The sequence below is a fragment of the Poecilia formosa genome, unplaced genomic scaffold (genome assembly GCF_000485575.1).
Source record: "Poecilia formosa unplaced genomic scaffold, Poecilia_formosa-5.1.2 Scaffold247, whole genome shotgun sequence".
In the NCBI taxonomy this organism is placed as follows: Eukaryota; Metazoa; Chordata; class Actinopteri; order Cyprinodontiformes; family Poeciliidae; genus Poecilia; species Poecilia formosa.
In genome coordinates this window covers 392,146-414,773 of record NW_006800186.1, presented here as the reverse complement: position 1 = coordinate 414,773, position 22,628 = coordinate 392,146, and the positions used below count along the sequence as shown (strand labels likewise).

General features: G+C 40.9%; 1 protein-coding gene across 2 annotated transcripts; it reads left to right on the top strand.

Annotated features, from left to right (window-relative positions):
* Window positions 1-7,258: 7,258 nt before the first annotated feature.
* cldn19 (claudin 19) lies at window positions 7,259-22,372 on the top strand. 2 transcript variants are annotated; one of them, XM_007569834.2, is made up of 5 exons: window positions 7,259-8,032; window positions 12,242-12,406; window positions 12,691-12,775; window positions 16,314-16,460; window positions 19,738-22,372. In XM_007569834.2, the coding sequence occupies exons 1-5, from the start codon at window positions 7,810-7,812 to the stop codon at window positions 19,772-19,774; spliced, it is 657 nt and encodes a 218-aa protein (XP_007569896.1). In that variant the 5' UTR covers window positions 7,259-7,809; the 3' UTR covers window positions 19,775-22,372. The 2 variants fall into 2 exon arrangements, with proteins under 2 accessions (XP_007569896.1, XP_007569895.1); XM_007569833.2 differs by having other exon boundaries at window positions 7,261-8,032; window positions 20,216-22,372.
* The last annotated feature ends 256 nt before the right edge of the window (window positions 22,373-22,628 follow it).

The window sequence follows — 22,628 nt, the reverse complement described above, 5'->3', positions numbered from 1 at the left end:
CACTAGTGTTTTGCTTTTCTTTTGTTATTACTTTCCTATCATTTATGTGTTATTAGCTATGTGTCCATCCAATTGTCACGAGACTTTTAGCAAACTTTTAAAAAGTCGCTAATAATAATAATAATAATAATAATAATGAATAAAAAAGTGAATTAGGTGTGGTTTCATCCCCTCCAGGCTGGGGGCTTGGACATAGAAATTTTTCAGAGTTTATTGCCTCTGGTAAGATACAGATTGCCTTTTGCCAGCCACTCCAGGCTGACAGTCCTCCAGTCTGGACTGGAGGTTTGAACTTTTACATTTTCCAATCTTTTCACGACCACCAGTCAGTGGGAGCGTTTCATCATTCCCATCCCTGTTGACAGGCAGTCCAGGCTCAAGGTCCTCCCCTCCATTCTAAAGGTTTGGACTGGAAAAGTTCACTATGTCAGAACTTATTCAGTAAATTTCCCTTTAGTGCATTAATTCTTTTTTGGAAGAGCCAAAAGGAACCTCAAGTGAGTGAAAAAAAGAAAAGAAAAATTTAGAAAGTTTTTTTTTTATTTACCGTTTCCATCTACCTATTCTGATATTTTCCACTTTCTAAGTTTCAGAAAACAATCAAATAAAATAAATTTCAAAAATGAGTTATTGTATAAAAGACACCTGTCCGCACATTCAATCAGACTCCAACTTCTCCGCCATGGGCCAGACCAAAGAGCTGTCAGGGAGCTCTTTGGTCTGTAGCCTAATGTTTGGCCGTCTTGTCTTGTCCTGTATCTTACCAGGCTGGGATGGGCTACAGAATAGTAGTCAAACATCTTGGTGAGAGGACAACTGTTGGTAAAATTATTAGAAAATGAAAGAAACTCAAGATAATTGTCATTTACCTTAGACTGGAGCCCCAAGCAGGATCTGGCCTCATGGACGGTCAGTGATCACGAGGAAGGTGAGGCACCTGGTACTTCTGCTGGAGCCGGCGCATGTCCATGCTAAAAAAAAAAAGTTTTATTAAGTAGTTTACCATCTTCCCCCAGATCCAGAATTTGCTGACACAAACTACTAGGTGACAATTATAAAGAAATGAATAAGGATATGTAAAACATTTGGGTTGAAAACTATGGAGAACTAACAAAATCATCTAACTTTAACTTTTAAACTTACACAAAGAATCATAACTCAAAACTAATACTGTCCGTAGTCCATGTTAGCTTTTCAACAAAAGTAATCATTTTGTCACTTTCCTTTTTAATAAACCAATATGGTCAAAGAGCTGCAGGTTTTCACTTTCACCGACCCAAAAACAAGATGGCCGATCGGTCGGCTGGCTCTGCAGCGTCCTAACCTTGCAATAGTGACTCTAACGGTCAGTGGTGGGAAGTAACGAAGTACGAGTACTTCGTTACTGTACTTAAGTACAATTTTTGAGTACTTTCTCCACCACTGCTAACGGTAACATTGCAACTACTATTATCTAAATTGAATAATTATTTTTATTATTATATATTCCCATAGTCAGCCTCTAAAATCAACTTGAAGACAGAATGTTTGTTTTTATGCAGTTGCACAAATAATTCAATTCTTATCATCATAATACTGTATGGTATAATAATACTGTAAAAGCAGGTTTGTACTGATGTGACTGGGGATATCTTTTTTTCCTTTTGTGTAAATAAAGTTATTTTTCCTATGGTGACATCTTCTAGTCATTTTCTCAATGAAATGTCTTTTTTGTTTGTTTGTTAGTTTTTAATACGAAAATCAACATCAGCTTTTTAACTGGATTTTTGGTGCTTTAGTTCCTTTTTGCTGGCTGTTCTGGCAAACAGAAATATGCTTTAAAAGAATGTCATAAGCCCAAAAATGATAAACCATTGTGACTGAATAACAATTCGTCAAATGTCTTGTTTAACAGTAAACCTTTTGAGTTTTAGGATTTGGATATAACTTAGAACTTTTCTTTTGTGACCAACTAAATGACTTTAGTCAGAAAGTGACTCATAAATTGGGTGGAAAGACTTGACACTTACTTGCGACTTGGAAAATTAATGACTTGGTTCCACCTCTGAGAATAGCCCACAACTTGTCAGCTTTGTTTTATATCGTAATAGTCTTATACCATTTACATGTCCACAAGGGTTTCTCAGTAGTCATGACAGGCTTAATCTGATGGGCCCATGAGATTTTTATTGTCTGTGCACGGACATGAGAATGTGCTAACCACTTGTGGTGCTTTCCTAATTGCAGGAGATTTGTTTCGCTGGGGTATAAACCAAGAGGCACAAGGGCAGTGTGAGTGTATCCACAGCAACAGTGTTGTTGGTACATATCCCGACAATAGAGTGGATGTCAGATCAAGGTCAGAGAAGTTTCTCAAACCCCTTAACTCTGACATACGAACCATTCACGTAGACAAAGTTGTCTAAATGTAAAATGTCAATCAGTTTCATGACAACAAAACAGGCGACTTAGAAAACAATTAGTAAAAGATTTTATCTTATACCTTTTTAAATTCAATTCAGAAAGTACTATGAGTCCCAAATAGTAGTCAGGTTAAGGTTGAAGAGGTGCAGCAGAATCCCAGAGAAACTGCTCTACAAAGGCCTGTCGGGTTCTGGGTCTGGCACCATTTGGATCTGCAGTTGTGTTCCGGTTCAGTCGCTTCTGCTGTTTCATCATCTTCATGCCTTTCTGGAGACAGACAGGTGGGAGGTTCAGGTAAAGGGAGTACCAGCATCTCCTGATTTGGCAGAAGACAAACATGTAGAAGCAGAACCTGTGAGGTGTGACAGAGGAGCTGTGGATCAAAGGATATGGTGACTGTCTGGCTTGGGGCAGGAAAGGAGGTTCCTGAGTTTATTAAATTAAACCTGCTAAAGAACGTGATCAGTTCACTGGCCCTGTCCAGACTTTCATCTGCCCTATCCTCTCTCTGGTTGAAGCCTGTGATACCCTTCTTCCTTGATCAAACATTTTTGACATTGTTCTGCCCGGAGCTTGCTCTACAGTATTATGTCTTCTTGATGTCTCAATCTTGACTTTAAGCTGCTTTTATTATGCTCTTCATAAATCTCTGTCTCTAGCTCCATTAGGAATGCATGCAAATCTTTGTTTACTTTCTGCTAATGCTGAAAAAGCACAATTTTGCAATTGCGGTGTTTTCATTAAATAAGGAATGAAATTAAAATCATGCAAGAGTCCATCCATCCATTTTCTTCCGCTTATCCGGGGTCGGGTCGCGGGGGCAGCAGCTTCAGATGGGAGGCCCAGACTTCCCTCTCCCCAGCCACTTCTTCCAGCTCCTCCGGGGGAATCCCAAGGCGTTCCCAGGCCAGCCGAGAACGCAAGAGTGAGCTTGTTAATATGACTTTAAAAATCACGGCAGCAACAGATGTAAACAGTTAAATGAAGTAAATTCATAATTCATCCATAGCGCTAGCACTCATCATCTATCAGCCTTCAGAGGAGATGTTGATGCCTTGGAACGACAAGCCGCTTATTCCTGGGAGTGGCTGCGTATGTGGTGTTTTGGGGAAATTGTAGTTTTCTCTGGTAAAGCAGCTGACAAACAGTTGAAATGTTGGAGTGCAGAGTGGGGAGTGATCAACACAACCAGATTTTGCCACAGATGCATTGGAGCTAAGTCTTTAAAAATCACAGAAGTGACGAATGTCAACAAGTGACGAGTGTCGTGTTTGCAGCTTAGAAAGGCTGAACTAATGAGCTCACATGCTGTGTTAGCATCAGCTGACAATGGAACGTTAACAATAGCCAACATACCACTGGTGAACTCTTGTATGGATGAAAACTCACTGTTAAAATGTCAACATCCAGGTTGTTGACACAACACTACATGCTAACATGTCCTGGATTACAGCATCTGTTGTGCACAAGCACTGCTAATCTACCTCTTTTGCTTTTGCCACTCTTGTTTAGACCTCTGCTGGTATGGCCAGACAACCAGCCAGAAAGAGTTTGGAGTTGAAGATATGATCCATATCTCAGTGAAACACATAACACTGCACTCTGTGAGGGTCCCTGTTAGCGCTTGGAGTTGATCTCATTTGATTGCCAAGAAACTCATGCTGTCCATTCTGATCAGTGAAAGATGTGGTCTGAACTTCCTCCTCCTCTTTGTTCCTGCTTTGCATCCACAACACCAGCTTTTCAACTCATCTTGGGTGTGAGGCGGTTGCGAGCCGAGGTAGGAGGGAAAGGGATTGGTTGTCACAGTCGATAAAAATAGCAGCCTAGAGGGAGCTGTTACAAAAATGTTTGTGTGTGAATTTCCAAAATAGTTGTCACAGACTAGGTACATTTTTATTTTCGTAGTTTGACACTTGACATCGAGGTGTGAGAACTTTTTGTGTTTTTCACATCATAACGTAACTTTTGATTCTTTCAGTTTTCCTATTCAATAGACTTTAAACAATGGATTTAGAACGAAGCACTTAGCATTTAAAAGTACAAAGGGAGAGTTCTAGTGAGAATAGATTTGTTCTTTGCTAGAAAACTGTTTCTGGACATATTCAGTAGATAAATTGTAGGCAATTTGATTTGTTTTTTACACTATGTTTTGACAATTGGATCGCCTATATCAGATTTTTTTTTCAACTAATATATTAAATTAAACATTGTAAATTGAAAGATTATATTAAAAGTAATCTGGTAGCCTCCTTCCTAAATTATTTTTCACTGAAACATACTTGGGATAACCAACCACACAGTGGGACAAATGTGCTTCCATCTCCCCTTTAGTGCAGTAGCTCTTCTTCAGAAACACCAAAAACCACTTCCACTGAGTGTAAAAACGTTTTTGCAAACTTGAGGAAGTAATTTTGAAATTTACCATTTCCATCAACTTTTTCTTACTTCAAAATGGACAACCCCTTCCCCACACTTCCTCCAATTGAAGCAAGACTTGTGAAAGTCACACCACCAATGACTCCGCCCCATTGTCATTCCAGCCTGACTTGGTGCACTTGGAACCCAAAGGTAGTGGGTTTTGAAAAAGGGACTGGTACCGCATAGCCTTTACTAGTGGAAAAGCCATTTAACCGAGTAGAGCCAAGTAACGCCTCGCTAAGAAGGGCTGTCAATGCTCCAAACCAACTCAGTCCAAGGTTGGTGGACAAAAGGTGGCTAAGACCTCCATCATGCTACTTGCAGAATTTGAATTGGAAGCAAAATAATTTAAGGCTTAGTCATAATTAAGTAAAATTATCAACATAGACAAAGGAAAATATGGCTGTAGTAAAAAATATTTGAAGGCTCCTGTAGGTTTGCTAGTCCTTAAAGTATCTGCACTGAATAGCCTTCTACCAATCTTGACTTCCAAACAGTGTTTTTGGTATTTCAATGTTTCACGTTTCATACTTTACCAGTTGTAAGCCTCAACCAGTTGATGCTTCAGATATTTACAGCCCAATGTCTTTTCTGAATCTGAACACAAAAGAAAAACAATGGCAGGTAATTTTATTCAAACTATCAAATTAACGCAAAACCTGGAGTGGATGATTTTTAGCAGAGCTGTCGTTTTAAGAACAACGTCAGCAAGTTGTTATGATTCAAAGTCAGAAGGACCTCACAGCCCCTCTGGAGCACCAGCCACTCTCACAGAACTGAGCACTTGTTTTTTTTCCTCTTTCATCTCTCCTTGCTGTCTCAGCCGGCCTCCTCGCCCCGACCACAACCAGCCCAAAGATATCAGGTCTGTCATTTAACAGAAAGCTGCGTTAGCCTTACAAACGTGTGCAAAACTTTGTCGATATTCTGCTGATGTCGAAAAACACAATTTTGCAATTGTGGTGTTTCCGTTAAATAAGAGATGCAGTTAAAATCACACATGAATAAGCTTGTTCACTGCGCTATAAGTCAGTAAAAAAAAACATGCAGCGTCGTCATCCTAATACCACTTCCTGTCGTTTTCTTTGTCTTTTCCACCAGGAGTAATGATTAGTTGTTCTACAAAATACACTAATTTTGATACAGCCAAGAAACAACCTCAGCCAAGCGCAAAAACGTTTTATTGTAAAAGTGAGTTTTTTGGGAGCTGCCATATTTCTATTAAGCAAATTCATTTTGTAATTCCAATTTGCTCGATTACATGGCTAGAGGAAACCCAGCTACACATACACAAGGGCAAACTATCCAGATCTACTCAGGATAAAGAAAGCCGTTTTGTGCCGGTGTGTGTGTAGTGTGTGTGTAACATTGTGGCAAGTTGAGTTCAAGTTCAAGGCTGAAAACATATATGAGTAGAAAGAACACTTTCCTTTTTTTGCACAGGAAGGTGGAAAGAAACTTCATGTTACCCACCTGAGCATCCGTCACGCACTGACGAGGCCGAGTCTGATGCAAGAATCTGCGAGAAGTTACACATGGACATGCCTGTCGTGTAGACAGGCTGCGTGTGTGTGACACAGTGTTACTGGTAGGGGTGAGACATGTCTCTTGCAGACGCGAGGAACGGCCATGTCTCTGAGAACGGCCGTGTGGACAGTCTAATAGGCAGAATGGAATTAGTGTGTTAGTCTGGAGTGAATTTAAGCTAATTTAATGAGCTGAGTCCAAGTAGAGCTGACAGGCCGAGCAGCTGTGGGAAAACGGGTTGCTGTGCCCCCGCACCGACACCCCCTCCCACACACACACGCTCACGCATGCACACACACACACGCACAAAAGGCAGGAGTTTGACTGTGTTCGCAGCTTGCAAGGGTGTACAGTTGGGTGAACTCTTGTTTGCTCCTGTGTGAATCTCTCCCTTGAGTCATCTGGGTTTCCGTGGTGATGAGGGGTGGCATGCTTTGGTGGGCCATAATTTCCTGAGAGCCTGTCTGAATGTGACATGTCCTTTTCAGCAGCTGCTTTGTTTTGGGGCTGATTTACGTGCATTTGTTGCATTTCGCCCCCATCTCCCTCTACACCTCCAGTCTGGGTTGACCAGCTCTTCAGGGATGAATTCATCCGACAACCAATCAAACAGGATCGACTAGAGTTTCTTAGGGAAAGTTAACTCACTAGTTGGGTTGAAAATATAAGACAAAAAAATAAAAACCTCATTTGCATCTGTAGTAGGTTTCTGCCTGATCAACATTTTCTTTTTTACTTTCTCTTTGTCTCTCTTTAAACAGTCTTTGCTTCTTCACCCCCTCCTCCCAGTTGGTCCATCCCTCTTCCCTCCCATAGGCGTTGCTAAAACACGCCAGAATCCAATCATAAGTCAATTCTATTACCCATCCCTTCATGTTCAGCCTGTTTCCACAAGTTCTTTTTTTTTTTTTTTTGCTTTTCACTTTCCTCTGCTCCCTCTCACTTAGCCACTTGAGCTTGCACCAGTTGAAAGGACTTTAGTGGGGGGGGAGAGAGCACGCAAAACGGCAGAAAGAAAGAGAAGGAACAGAAGGAAGCCATGCAAACAGTGAGCCGGCCCAGCGATTTTCCTCAACAAGCCTAATCTCTGACCAGCATAAATTGTTTTTGACTCATCCCTGGAGAGGTGCCCAAAGAAAGCGGATAGGACAGACCTCGAGGAGGAGAGTTTTGTTCATCATTCTGGCTGACAGGCAAAACAAGCTTCCAAGTTGTGGGTACAAGCCAAGAAAGAGTTAACACTGAGATAAAGTGGAGAATCATACAAATGTGAGTTGAAGCAGACAGAAGGGGTGATGCTTAGAGGGACAAGAAAGTGAGGAGAAAAGTCAATCAAGAAGCAGCAGCAACAACACAAAGACTGCCCACAGAGAAAGGAGAAGTCTTGAGAGTAAGCCGCTCCAAGTCAGGTGGAGAGAAAGAAGTAGAAACAAGTAGAAACAGATTTTCAGAGCGAGGATGGCCAACTCGGGTCTTCAGTTGCTGGGGTACTTTCTGGCTTTGGGCGGCTGGATCGGCATCATCTCCACCACTGCTCTGCCCCAGTGGAAGCAGTCGTCTTATGCCGGGGATGCCATCATCACAGCTGTAGGTCTGTACGAGGGGCTTTGGATGAGCTGTGCGTCCCAGAGTACGGGGCAGGTGCAGTGCAAGATCTTTGACTCCATGCTCTCGCTGGACAGTGAGTATGATGTTTAAATTTGATTGGTAAACACGAAAGAGATCCTTGGAGTTATTGCAATGTGTGCACTAATGCCTTTGACCGCTCTTCTTTCTCTCATTTTTATGTTATGTTTTTTTTCTTACCCACAAGGGTTTGTTGTGTACAGCTCTATGATTATATTGTTAGTATGACAAACTAAAACTAGCAGGGTACGGTTCAGAGCAACTGTGTGGTCATTTTTTTTTATTGGATGACTTCAATAAAGCCAAACTCTACTAACGTCACCACAAGTGGCATGTCTACGTTTCTTCAGATAGTCTCTGTCACCCAGACTGTTTTCTTTGTTAGATTTAATGTGGCTTTGAACGACTGCTAATCAGCTGCCTCATCGTTTTCCTCTAAACTCTTTTACAAATGTTGTTGAGCTGCAAATCATAACAGTTATTGTAGTTGGCTATTCATATCCTCACACCCCCTGAGTGATTGATGTCGTCTCGACTCACAGAAGTTCCCAAGCTGTAAATCTCACTTAAAAACACATAATCTTTTAATGAAGTTGCGTTCATGTAACGTGAGAAAAGTGGTGAAAGGCTAAGGAATGTAGGGTTCAGACATAAATTAGCTCCAAATATGAGTCTCTTGTCATCGCCAATCTTTTGAGGAGGACACAGAGACTCTTAATTATGGATTATACGAGTCGATCCATCTTCTAGTCCACTTAAATCATTCACTACAGTTTCTAATGAAATAATTGGGGGGAGTGGGAGAGTCAAAGTGGTGCGCAGTAAAAAAAACAAACATTGTTTTTCGTAGAACTTAACTTTATGGCACTCTCTTGAAAGTGCAAACACTTCGGTGACTTTGCGCATCGGTTGTATCTTCAACACCAGGGCACCCAAACTGATCCTCCATCTCCTTTGAACCATTCCAGCAATAAGAACAGCGTATTGTCCTGGTGGATGAATAGCCGCTATTACGAGAAGAAAGGGGCAGTGTTGAGGCAAACACTAAAGATATTCCCAGAATGTGTTTCGTCTTCCCCACACACGTGCATTGTTCCCCGTTGTTCGCTTACACGCCCAGTGACCAAAAACAAACATCAAATTAAACTTTTCAAGCCGTCATTTGTGTTTAACTCTACACTGAAGCGCATGTTCCTCCCTTCACTGCCATGGACAGGAGCTCAGGAGCTCTGGGGAAGACGCAGCAGGTGTGATTTAAACTTTGTTTTGATCTGGCAGTGAGAGCACCATGAGACCTCTGCTGTTCTGGATGCACTTGCAGCAGGAGCAGCATGTGACAGTGGGCATAATTGTTCACCAGACTGTGCTTTGTCTGCTTGAACTGTCAAGCAAACATAATGGAGAGTAACGCTTGGTTTGCTGAGCTTCTTGCTAAAGGTGAAGCTGAAAGCTGAAGGTATGATTAGCCGTTAGTCACGATGGGTTGTGGAAGCTAATAGTCCTGAAAGGACAGCTTGTTACAACTTACATGCAATCACCTGGATTTGTTTTTGAATCTACTCAGATCAGTTTGTTGTTACTTGGAGGCATTGAAAAGACTGGCTGTCCTACTCTTTGAAAAATGTTTTCAAATTATGTTCCTTTTTTGTCTTAATCAACAAACACATAAGTGACAATCATGCTAATCAGGTTTAATTTTGACAATGAATAGTCACAATAAAGAAAATAAATCAATCAATCCACAGTGCCGTCCTAAACAGGAAGCTCTTTCACAAGCACTCCGTCACAAAGCCACAAAGACAAACTTGCTTCTAAACTGGGATCACGTAGCCAGGGCAGGATCGGAGTGAAGCTGTGCATACACTGTGGGAAGGAACGAGCGTGTCGGTGGAATACGAAGTCTTCTCAGTTTGATTCCATTTTCAAAAGTTATAACTTCTGAAGGAACCTTGGCCAGGGTCCAATGATCCGTTCCGTCTCTCCGCATTTCACCAAAACCCATCCAGCGTGTTAATGGCCGGGAATGGTGTTTGCCGTGCACTTGTACAGTGGCAGTCCCACATCTCCACTGACCAGCTGTGTCACACAGACCGCCTGTCATGGCACATCAAGCTGGATTCATTTATTTTCCGTTTGGGATCAATAAAGTATTTTTGAATTTGAAACCTAGCTAGCCCCTACATTAGCAAACCACTGTGACTGCCTCCTTTGGTGGCTCATGCTTTCTCTGTAGAGATGCTTTGTGTGAGAGAGGCTAGAGAAGAATTACTGTGTTTTGATATTTATTACAGAGCCTGTAGAACCAGGCAGAAACCTCTGGACCCTTTGAAAGCAAAATACTGCTAGCCAAAGGAAAAACGGCAAAGTTCAAATTAATGCTGCCGCAATAATATAAGCATCATGAGTCTAAGAAGAATTTTTTTATGGAAAATAGCTGGAAGTGTTTACTGGATCAGATGTCTGATATGATATTGTAGTGGACAAAGTACTCGACTCTAGTACTTGAGTAAAAGCATTCATACTCGTGGTCACATCTCACTGAACTACAGGTAAAGGTTGCTTGGTCAAAAGTTTACTCAAGTTAAAATACTGAAGTACTTACTTTTGAAAATACTTAAGTATTCAAAAGTATAAATTATATTTTCTAATATCAGTACATCGCTGTATTGTTTTCTGAATACTTTTACAGAACCTTGTAACTTGGTGAAAACAACTCTGCTACAAAACGTCTACACCACCTGTGAAAAACGTCAGCATAAAGATGCAGTAAAAGATGACAGCTATTTCCAAAAGAACAAAACCTTCTCTCACCTGCCCCTCCAAAATAAGATCCAGGAAATGATTTTTTTCAAAACTACATTTGTCTTTGAAATGTAGGAGTGAAAGTCATAAATTCCCCCCAAAATCAATCCTCAAGTGAAAATACTCAAAAAATGTATTTATGTACAGTACTCAAGTAAATATTCTCCGTTACTGTCCACTGCTGGATATTCCAATTAGCTATGAGTGACCTCACAATGAGATCTCACTGCCTGCACACACACACACGCACCTAAGTGCACACATACCAGCGGGCACATTGGAAGTGTGGCTGGCAGTACCAGTCTTAGTTTAGACAGAGGAGGCTAACCATGAGCCTGCTGCCACCGCCTCGCCCTGTCACAGCCTGTGGCTGGGCAGCGCAAAGGCAATGAGCCTTTAACTTAAAATCAAAGATTAAAACACAGAGTAGATAAAAAAAAAAAAAACCAAGACTCTTTTCTGTCTGCAGCTCTGGAGCAATAAATCAGAGATCAAAGTTAATTCATCCTGATGCTGTCGTCGTAAAATGTCCCAGTTCAGCCTCTGCAGCGCCATGAATGGACCTGTGTGTTTTTCTGTCAAATAATGAATGGTGTGTCAGGCCGGTGCTGAAACACGTCCCTCACTTTCTACATGGGGTGTGTTTGAATTTCCATTTTCTTTTCTTCTCTTGTGATGCTGTGTTCAAAGACTGTTAGGGTAACTTTTCATTTCAGTGACCGCGGTTGCCACACAGTATGTCCGTAAACAGCATCAATGGAGGCCTGAATGAAAACAATCTCGCTTTGTTACCAAGCCACACTAATTTCTCTGTGTGAAACATGGAGAACAGGACCTCCTACAGCTGCTCAGTGCCAGATAAAGAGCTTCATCTGTGTCTGTCCCACCTACAGCAGCTGCATATGTACAGACATTGTGCACTCTGTACGTATGTGTGTGTTCGTGTGTGTGCGTGTGTATGTGTACAGTTCTATGTAATTTTGTTCCTCCCACAAGTTATGTGTGTTGAGGTCAGTGTGGGCAATAGATTAAAATTTTGAAAAAGCAAAGCCACACTGGAATGACGATTTGGACGTCTACAGTCTCACAGCTCCGACAAATAAATAGCTGGAGATAACGATGCTGCGAAAAGTGGGACAGTGGTGGACTAATGAGCCGTCGTAAATGCATGCGGTCTCCCATCAGTCCTTTACGGCATCTGTGTTGTAATTCCTTCGAAATTATCACTTTAATGTCCAGAGTTTTTCTGGGTGTTTTTCCAACTGAAGAACTGAGAAATTATTTGTTTTGAAAACTGTCCACCACTTTCTTTCCTTCTCTTTATCCTTCTGCGTCTTCTCTAAGTATATGTAACACCGACCCCCTGGTACACCGTGGTACTCTCTGCTACTCCATGCTACTTTGTACTACACCATGCTACACCCTACGTTTCCTGCTCATTTCTTCTCTCTCTTTTATCTAGTCCACATCCAGACATGCCGGGCTCTCATGGTGATATCAGTGCTCCTTGGCTTTATCGGCATTATCGTCAGTGTTGTAGGGATGAAATGCACCAAGGTGGGAGATAACAACCCATCCACCAAGACCCGGATTGCTGTCACTGGGGGAGCTCTCTTCCTGCTTGCAGGTGGGCTTAATTCCAGAAAGGAACACACGGTGTAGCTTCGGTAAAGTGTGTGTTTCACAAGAGATCTCATATTTTTCTAGCCTGAATGTAGGATTCTGTTAGGCAGTTAAGGACCCTGCTGTAAACAGGAAGTGGTCATTTTAGTTTCTGACCTCAGACATAAATTAAACTCATCCCTGAGGGGAAGATGACCTAAACACAGATCCACTGCGTTCCATTTGTGTTTAGTTGTAGCACCCCTAATTAAAGCAGGGAGACAAATCTCTTGCCTTTTTCCTTCGCAGGTCTCTGCACGCTCGTGTCTGTGTCCTGGTACGCCACTCAAGTGTCCTACCAATTCTTTAACCCAAATACACCGCTCAATGCCAGGTATGTACTTGCTCGGGTTATATCTCATACTCTTGTAAAGTTGCTGTTTGTTGTCTAACAAAATGTATCATCCATGGCATTACATCCTGATTCTGCAGCTGAAGCTAGATACATTTTCAACTGCCAGGTTGTCCCTCCGTCTCCAACCTCTCTTTAGTATCAATATTGATAACACCATGGTGTGACCATTGATCAAAACAAACAGATGACCCAACATCGGTTTTGGATTATTTGAAGAAAAAAAAAAGTACCAACCACAGGAGCCCATCCTTAAATCTGGAACAGAAATGTCACCTGGCAGATGACCTCAGAAGATGCTACTGGTAGCCATTCACACCTCTCACCAACTCTTCCATAGCCCAGGCTACGTTTACACAAGAACGGTGCCTGGAAACTGACTATATTTTTGGATATTGATGTGGGAAATGTTCCACGGATAGATGAGACCACCAAGACACCTTTAATCAGCTGTAGATGTCATGCCGGTCCACCTGATGGCGCTGTGAATTTGGGATATTGCCAAAGCACTAATGTAGCTTCCACATCATTTAGAAAACTGTAAACAGTCTCTGATGAACCAAACGCTCATGTTACATGTGTATTCTGTAAAAGCAGTAGCATTAAACAGAACAGGCTAAGTACCACACACAATGCTAGCCACCAATGCTTTTGTTGCCATCTGCCTGTGCGTGCTTGGAACAAACCCTGCTGGTGACAGAGACTCCACTGGAGATAACAGACTGGACACTTTGACACAAAAACTCCCTATGCATCAACCACTCTCCTGTCTGCCCCCTGCCTGGACTTGAGATCTCTGAGGAAGATGTCAATAGGATCCTTCAACAAATCTCCAACATTTGTGTCAGAGCCCAGCTTAACGTCAGCTGATAACCCCGGGTTTTCAGACAGCAAGGAGGGAGAAAGTAACACAACACCAAGGGAGGACAATTCAATTAGTTAGTTTTTTTTATTCCCCAACGGAATAAAATGCTCCGTTTTCTTTTTGTGAGAAATGACAATAAAAATGTTCAAATCAGAGCAAACTAAAATCATCCAAGAGGGCCAACATCCACAAAGTCCGGTTAGGACGGCGAATCCTGCGCTCCGTCCAGCCTGTAGTCACAGCCCCAGCGCCACCGCCTCCTGTGGTCGTTCCAGCCACTCTAGTTGCTCCACGTAAAGCGCCGCCCCGCTGGCAACTTGTTAGGACAAAAACACCTGGCCAGGAGAGCGATCGCTGAGCAGCGGATGTTTTATCTGTCCCAGCAAGAGTCCCTGCAGACAATCAGTGGAAACGTTACTTACTGACCAGGGCAGAGTTCCCCCTCTGCCCGCTGACGGTCCGACACGTCGTTCCCACTGATTGTATCCTCTGCTGCCAACCACTGGCTCGTTCGGGGTCGCAGTCCTCCGTCACGAACCTTCCTGGGTTCCTTTTTTTTTTCTCCCCCAACGCGAAGTCCTCTGCCTTTTAAAATCCACTGCCAGCATCTTGCAGGTTCCAGGTTCGCTGCCTACGGGCACGCCCACCCCGCGCAGGTGACTGGCATCAGCTGTTAGTTCTCGGAGTCCACAGTCAATAAAAAAAAAAAAACATGCAGCGAAAACACTCAACAATAAAAACCACACTTAAAAAGTAAAAACAAATTTCCACTGTGTGACATCTGCAATCCCTCTCTTGCCTGAGAACCTGCGCTGACCAACTGGCCCAGATCTTCAGCAGATCTCTTGAGTTGAGCAAGGTTCCCTGGACTTTTAAACGTTCCACAATCATCCCTGTCCTCAAGAAACTCACAATCAGTGGGTTAAAAAGCAATAGTATTTCACCCTGATGCCTGTGGTCATGAAATTCTTTTAGTGACAAGTGTTGAAACTTCTCAAGCACCCTGCTGGGCCCTTTGCAATCTGTTATTGGGCAAATAGGTCAACAGTTGAAACAGTCAACTAAACTTCACCATGCAGCGCCTCGACTACCAAAGGACATAGGACAGGATCTTGCTTGTGGACTTCAGTTTGGTCTTCAACATATTCACAGTATCAGCCTCCACTAACAGTGCATCACCAGCTTCCTGACTGACCACCAGCAGCAGGTGGGCCTGGCCTAAGAACCAGTCAACACCAGCAGCCCTCAGGGTTGTGTTCTCTCCCCACTCCTCTTATCTCTGTACACAAATGCTTGGACCTCAGTGGACCTTTGGGTGAAACTACTGACGTTTGAAGGCATCATCATCATCATCATTGGTCTAATCTAGGACAGTGTTGAGTTTGCAAGAAGTTGGAGGTGTGGTCAGAATCACCTGGAACTTAACCCACTCCAGACAGTGGACACAACGGCGAACTTCTGGAGAACAACCGTCACACTCCCTTCCCTCACAACGCTGCTTCTACTGTGGATCACTTCCGGTTGCCTTATCTCATAGAAACTTTCGGAAGAAGGTCCAGCAGGGACTGTGCTTCCTGCAGCAACTCAAGGAGTAGAACCCAGGAGCTGCTGCTCATCTTCTACATTACTCAGTCTATCCTGTTCACATCCATCCCTGTGTGGTTTGGCTCATCAACAAAACAGGCCAGTTAGGTCTGCAGAGGACATCATCAAGGCTGACCTTAAACCCATCCAGAATGTGTATAGATCTAGGGTCAGGAAAAGGTCAGCTAACATCTCTGCAGATGCTACCCATCTGTTTCAACACAAACTGTTTCAATGTTACCTTCAGATAGGCGCAACAGAGCGCTTTGCAAAAATACGCTGCCACAGAGACTGTTTCCTCCCGTAGGCCTTCTCTGTGATGAACCTGCAACAAAGTGCCCAGATCAATACCGTGTATATTTCCACTAATTCAACCATGTTTTCCTTTTTTGTAACATGATTGTATATCATTTTTTTCATTTTGAGTGTTCTTTATATATGCATTTTTTTAAATGTCTTTATTGAGAGCAAAGCTGAACAAAAGTCAGATTGTTTGTGTGTGCAGACTTGGTGAATAATAATGATTATGATAAAAACCTAACTACTTAAACAAGCTTCTCAAAGGGTGGAGGTTTTAACATTCTGCTTTTTATTTATTAAATAAATAATAAATATGGCCAATGGGCAATTGGCCATAATAATGGGCAAGTTGCCCATTATTATGGCAATTGGCAAATATCTATGTAATTCTGGTAATTCTTACTGGCCTGAAACAAGAAAAGTTTGGTGTCTTATTAGGTGTATGTAAACTTCTAGTTTCGACTGTAGACCCGAGGTTTCAAACCACTGACCTCAACCAGGGTTTACAATATGTGCTCACCCTTACTTAACCTGAAATCACATGCTAACAGCAATTAGTTAACGCGTCATGGGACAGGATTTCTTATGACGAAAAATGTTGCAACATGAGATGTTAGCACACTTCTAATTTAGAGCACAACTCTGAGGTGGATCGATTTATTCAAGTTATTAAATTGAAAACAGGTAAACAATTTTGTGAAACTTTGATCTAAACTCTTTTGACTGACTATAAATGCTTTCCTGTCTCTTTCCACTCTTTTTCCTACTCAGGTACGAGTTCGGCTCGGCTCTGTTCGTGGGCTGGGCCGCTGCCAGCCTGACCGTTCTGGGTGGTTCCTTGCTGTGCTGCTCCTGCTCTAAAGACGACATGCGAGGGCAACAGTATTACCGTCAATCACAGCCTTCCACAGCCAGGGAGTACGTGTAAAAAAAAAAAAAAAAAAAAAAAAACCCAACACCTCCAGCAGTTCCCCAAACAGAGAGCAGAGGACACGCTGGGCACCAACCTGGTTTTTATTTCTTTCTTTCTCTCACATAATGAAAAATGAAACAAAACAGAAAGACTATCCTTTGCGCTGTCAGACAGCACTTACACACTAGACTTAGACACAATCACATGATTTACCAGCATCACATATTTTTAAGACTCTAAAGGAGTATTTGTCCAGCTCGATGTTACACGGTCTTAAGCTAATGCAGTGAGTGGAAGGATCTCATCTGCCGCAAAGTCACTACACAGTGTTGTGCAGAAAATAAAAACATTAAAAAAATCTTTACCTTCTTTGTATGGAGCTAAGGTGGCAATGATAATTCTGATGACTTAAGGAAAATTCGACACTGTTTTGATTCTTGGACTTTGTTCTTGGTCTCCATTTCTTGCTTTCAAAAGCCAAGAGCAAAACTATTTTGTTTAGGCATGTAAGGTTACCATAAAGTGAATACCTAAGAATGTACACAATGTCACATCATGGTAAAAAAAAAAAAAAAAAAGCCACATAAAATGTGTGTGACAGCTCATGTCTTATTCATTTTATTTGAGTCTTGGAATTTGGGTTCGGATGTGAAAGTTCCCACACAGCAAAACTCAAAGAGTCTCTACCTGCATGTCCTGTGCTTCCTGGTTGGAGCTACGTTGGTGTTCTTAATCCTCAATAACGTGTCTGATTCCACTTGGTGCACTGAGGTTGTGTGACATCAGAAATCCAGGAACTTTTATTAAAAGACCCAACCAACCAAAAAAACCTTCCCTTCTTTTTCTGTCCATGTTTTTACATTGGTAAATAAAGTATTAATGAATGTACTGGAGTGTCCAGAATGCTCCAGTGGCTTTCTCATTTCAAAAGAACCAGCTTGGTTTTCACCTGACTTAAATCATGAGACACAATCTGAACTGCAACAGTGGAAGTGAATTGTTCCATTAGCCTATTGCTTTATCTCTAATGAGCATGTGTGTGGCTGATTACTATTGGTTTCTGCATGAAGAGAAAGAGGGCAAACATAAGTTTTCATTATGTTCCATTTACTAACACTGAAGGTCCTGCTTTAAACACTGCCTCGTTTAATAATTTTTTCTAAGCTATCTTGCAGACACAAATAATGAGCAATAAGCTACTATATAATGCAATTGCACTGTATCTGAAAAAAAGACCATAAGCTAATATTAAGCTTTAAAAGCACCTGTATACTTTAATTGCAGTAAGAAAATATATTAACATATCATTTGTAGCAACAGATTTTAAGAAATATGGCCTAAAAACGGACTAAACAGAAGCATTACCTGCAGCTAAACCCAGATTCAAACATTTTACAGCTGAACTGTGCAGTTACATTAAATTGGCTCTTGAGTTTCCTCTTGGTGCTCCCACATCACTTTGCCCTCATTTGTGTATATGAAAGGGCTGGTCCGCCACTGTTCCAGATAATAAAGCCATTAACTTTTCCAAGAAAAGGTCACAGTTGGCCTGCTCCTTTTTCCTGCATCCTCTTTTCCTCAAAAACACTTGTTTCTAGAGTGCCCTGTTATTATCAGACTGGAGAAGCTGTAGAGCTATAGGAAATTCCTTTTCTCCTTTTAAATAAGAAAGAATGTCAAGTTGTAAAAGAAGGGCTTCCAGTAGTTTTTACTGAACCACAGTTATGAAAAGCTATCCCTCATAGAAGGGTAAAAGATTTAGGGTTTAAACAAAATATTTTCCCTTTTTTTTTTTTTTTTAGTTGAAACGTTAATATTAATTCAGCTTTAGGTGGCAACATTCCTGTACTTTTACATAATATCTGCCAGCTAGGTCAGCGTTAGCATAGAGGTCTAAGCTAATGCAGTTTAAGCTAACGGTCTAGCATCTACAGAGGTTTAATGTTTTCATTACTAGGCATTTTAGGAAGTAATAAAAACAGATACAACATCATATGAACACTACTTTGCTTTAAATTGACAATTTTCTTTACTTAGGCTTTGGCAGGGAAGTTAGCAAGAATCCTACCTGAAGAAGATAAGTCAACAGCTTATTGAAAAAGTCCAGCCCATACAATACTTACAGTAATGTAAAGTACAAACACTTTGTTAACCGTTAAAGAGGGTTCAGATTTGAGAAATGCAATTTTTGCAGAGAATCGGAGAAGAAGTGTACATATCCTCAGACCGGTGGAAAGCTGACAGCTAGCTAGCAGCTAGTCTGACAAGGCACCCCCATTTCAGCCTGATTTCTGTCATTTAAAACAATTTGAGCTGAATATATAAATGTCACTTGAATACAACAACATTTAGCAGATATTAAAAGTTTTGCGAGTTGTTGAGTTGGCTGCTATTTCCTCAGCTGAACAACTAAGTTGTTGCTCCATGATTTCGTTAGTTGTGCTGTTTGTTGCCTTAATCTGCCTCAATAGCTGATGAAGGTCAATGAGGCCTTAATCACCAAGAGAAGAGGAAGGTTTTCAAATTTGCAGCAAATTGTTACATGTGAAGCATTAAAAACCGTGTTTTTTTTGTTTGTTTTTTTTAGGTCTTAGTTATTTTGAACTTATCTGGAAAGATTACTGATCGCCCAATCAGGTGAACTTATTTTGTTACCAACCTCAGTCAATATGATTTTGCATCAGAAATCAGTTTTTTAGTCAAAATTAGCAACCATTTCTTGTGATACTTTAGAGCGTTAATATTCACTGATTTAACGTTTCTCCTTATCCAAGTTACTGAGTTATCAACTTCAGAAAACAGACTTACTCATACTCATAACTTTTCATAGAGCTCTACTTCAGAAAGTTTAAACATCTCTAGGTATGCTTGTAGGCAATTTCTAGTTCCCTTTGTGCAGACATAAATTGTTCCTCTAAATCCAGACTTTTGCTAAGCTGTCATTGCTGTGGCCCCATATCTGGGGACACCTTAACCTTGTTATACAGTCTGAGCACTGGAATACAATAAAAATAATTTATTTTGTCCAATTAATTTATTTTGTTTTATTTTTAATAAACAGTCCATGGAGACTAATTTCTAAGTGAGACTTCATTTTATCCCTCACATTTTTAGCCAGCTGCCACAAAATTAAACCTCCCATCTTCATCACCTTGTACTAACACTGCACAGAGATTTTGACTTTGTAACACAGGAAATCTCAGAAGTATTGTTGTGTTCCTTACTTCCCCTCCTGTCTTACCCTGTTCTTCTGTGATTGTCTTCTTCTCTCCTCTAATTCAGGGCAGAGTTGTTGAGTGAAACTAGTTTCCCTGACTGATCAGCCCCGCCTTTTTATCGAGGACTATCTGACTGTCCAACCACTGAATTCCCCTCTATCGTTCCTGTCACATTATTGGCCCCAAATTTGGACCTCTTGATCAGGATTCCCATTTTCTTTCACCTTGCCAGTTTTAATTGAAAGACGTAGGCTAGGTCTTCTTTCATTTCACCACCTTTTGAGTCTTCATTGTAAATAGAGATCCTTAAAGGATACTTTTCTTTGAGAAGTAAGCTATCATCCCTGTCTATACCTTCCATACCTCCCTTTGTTTCCTGTCGTTGGCTGAAAGTTAAGAATGAATTAAAACATGACATTGTGCTGATCTGTGGTGTCGACTACAGTGATCTCTAGGTGTTACAAATGTGTCTTTCTGGTTTAATTTGTTCACTGTCACTGTATTTTCACTGAAACATGTCTTTTTTCCCCTCTGAATTGCAGACCAAATGTTAAAAGTACCCCACCAGAGAAAAGGGAGCAGTACTTGTAGTTGGGGAGAGTCTTCTGGCCTTGCCATGGCTTAGATTCTGTCAACAGGCAAAACCCTCCCAAATGAGGAATTGAAACCAGACAAGAAACAAATTTATGAACTGAACTCAAAACAATTTGCATCAGAATAATTTTCGGGGTTATAGAAAGTGCTTGGGGAGGTTTGCTAATTTTTGACGTGTTAGGGGGCAGAGAGATCAGAACCTTGTCTTTGTTGTTGACTTTGGGAGAGACACAGTCATTCAGGGTATGTTTTCTATAACATGTTAAAATGCCTAGGTGTGTATATCACCTACTCCATACTGTTTTTTTTTATTTACTACATATGTAATATTTTACTACATTTCCTTATAACAAGTTTGTGCAAATGTAATTGGTTATGTATTTGATGATATGAACCCTTTCCTGTCTGAGTTGTGGATGTCCTTTGCCAGTAGTTCTGTATACCTTTTTTATGTTGGATTTCCAAGAATGAATATGTAACTACTCTGCAGTATCACTTATGAACAAAAATAATATTAGCAAATATGTACTGTCTTATGTCATTGTTTTGATGAATAATCTTTGCTTGTTGCCAAACCACCTGGATCACGGATGAATCATTTCCCTTTACTGTGTCTGTCTTTAAGTTTTCATCTGCATAAGTTGGATGGATGAACGGATGACAGTTTCCTCATCTTGGCCCCTAAATGTAGAGATGCATTGATCAAGCCTTTCCTGGCTGATACCGACTCATAAAACTATTCGTTTGTGTCTTTGGGGTTGATTTTAACTGACTATAAGTCTTTGTTCTTTTTTTTAAGTCTGTGAACCATAAAAGAGAGTGTTCATTGACAAATATAGTAATTTAATAGATTTTCAGTTAGGTATGTCCCAGTAAGTGTCACTCAAGATATCATGGCACAAAACCACGCAATGTTAAAATACCTTAACCTTCTCTTGTCAAAGTGAAGCATCACAAAGTACAAATTTGTTGGTGTTATCACTTGACTTTGCCTGTGGAAGTAAGTCTAAGTGATTATTATGAGCCCAGATGTGAAGGTAAGTGCTTAAAGCGTGACATCATTTCCTAAGTTTTAAAGTCTTATATTGAAGTAAGGAGCAGAGCGGATCCTAGTTTGGCCCTTTATGTTTTCAGGGTTTGCTTACAGAAGGTTTGTCAGTCTGATTGATGACGTTCTTCCAGTTTGAAAGCCTTCTCCACTTTCAAACTGTTTGTGTTACACATTTTTGGGCAGTCGATAATAATAATAATAATAATAATAATAATAATAATAATAATAATAATAAAAGAAATAATGAGAGATGGACAGAAAAAACACTTTTAGCTTTTAGCTGAATTCTGTTGGCGCTCCACTAAAAGGACTGTTAGGCAACACAGGGCCCGGGTCAGGGTGTAATTTAGCTCACGCTGCCCCCCCACAAGACACCACCCTGGGCAGTTGCCCATGTGTGCCCGTATCAGAAACATCATTATTAAAAATGCAGATTTTACTATTTGAGAAGCACAAGAGTAAACATTTTTACTTTTTATTTAGAATGATATTCAAGCTAGCCAAAGACTAAACCCTAACTATGAGTACATGTCAAAACAAAATAGAATATTTTAACTGATTAGAGATTACTTTAAAAACATATTTTGATCTGTAAACATAAAAAGATAATTTCTTTGTTCTCCATATTGTCACAACCATGTTATCTAACCTTTATTTAATTTTTAGTAATAAACTGTAATAAATACCATTACAGTACATGCAGTGTTTATCAATTAAAAAATTGAGACTTCTTAGTAATTATAGATTTAATGAATAGGGAAAGTATCAGAAAATGTATCAGCCTTTGATGCTCAAATCCCTAATCTTAGCTGGAAAATCGTCAGATTTCCTTCCATGGCTGATCAGTGCACCTCTACCTACAAGATGTTCTGCTCTACCTGCTGTCCTGTGTACTAAGGAACACAAGTTTATGCAAATGCCTGAATGATGCCTGCATTTATTTCCTGTGGCATCCCTTTATCTAATATTTACCTCTTTTATGTTGTGTATTATCTTATTTACAGTATACTCATGTCTGTCTCCTAGAATGAAGTAAACAGAGACATAAAATGACTGTGGGTTATGACTCAGTGGTTTGTCGCCTGTTTCCCAAACTTTCAGCCTTTCTGCTGTTCGCCCAGTCTCCCCACTCCTTCCTCCAACTTTTTGCTCCCTGTTGTTCAGTAATTACAGACGTGGCATTCCACTTCTGCTTGAATGAACTGCGGCACATTCTCAGCAGGGAGACCTGCAATGTTCACTTGCTCACTTCTGCTACAACTAACAACAAGGCTTGATTTTTTTTTTTTTCTGGTTTCACCAAAGAAAGC

What these genes read in the sequence shown, in the direction of transcription:
- cldn19 (XM_007569833.2), top strand. Translation starts at nt 7,810, where the DNA reads ATGGCCAACTCGGGTCTTCAGTTGCTGGGGTACTTTCTGGCTTTGGGC. An exon ending in CTCCATGCTCTCGCTGGACA is followed by an intron (nt 8,033 to 12,241) that starts GTGAGTATGATG and finishes TCTTTTATCTAG; the next exon opens with TCCACATCCAGACATGCCGG. An exon ending in AATACACCGCTCAATGCCAG is followed by an intron (nt 12,776 to 16,313) that starts GTATGTACTTGC and finishes TTTCCTACTCAG; the next exon opens with GTACGAGTTCGGCTCGGCTC.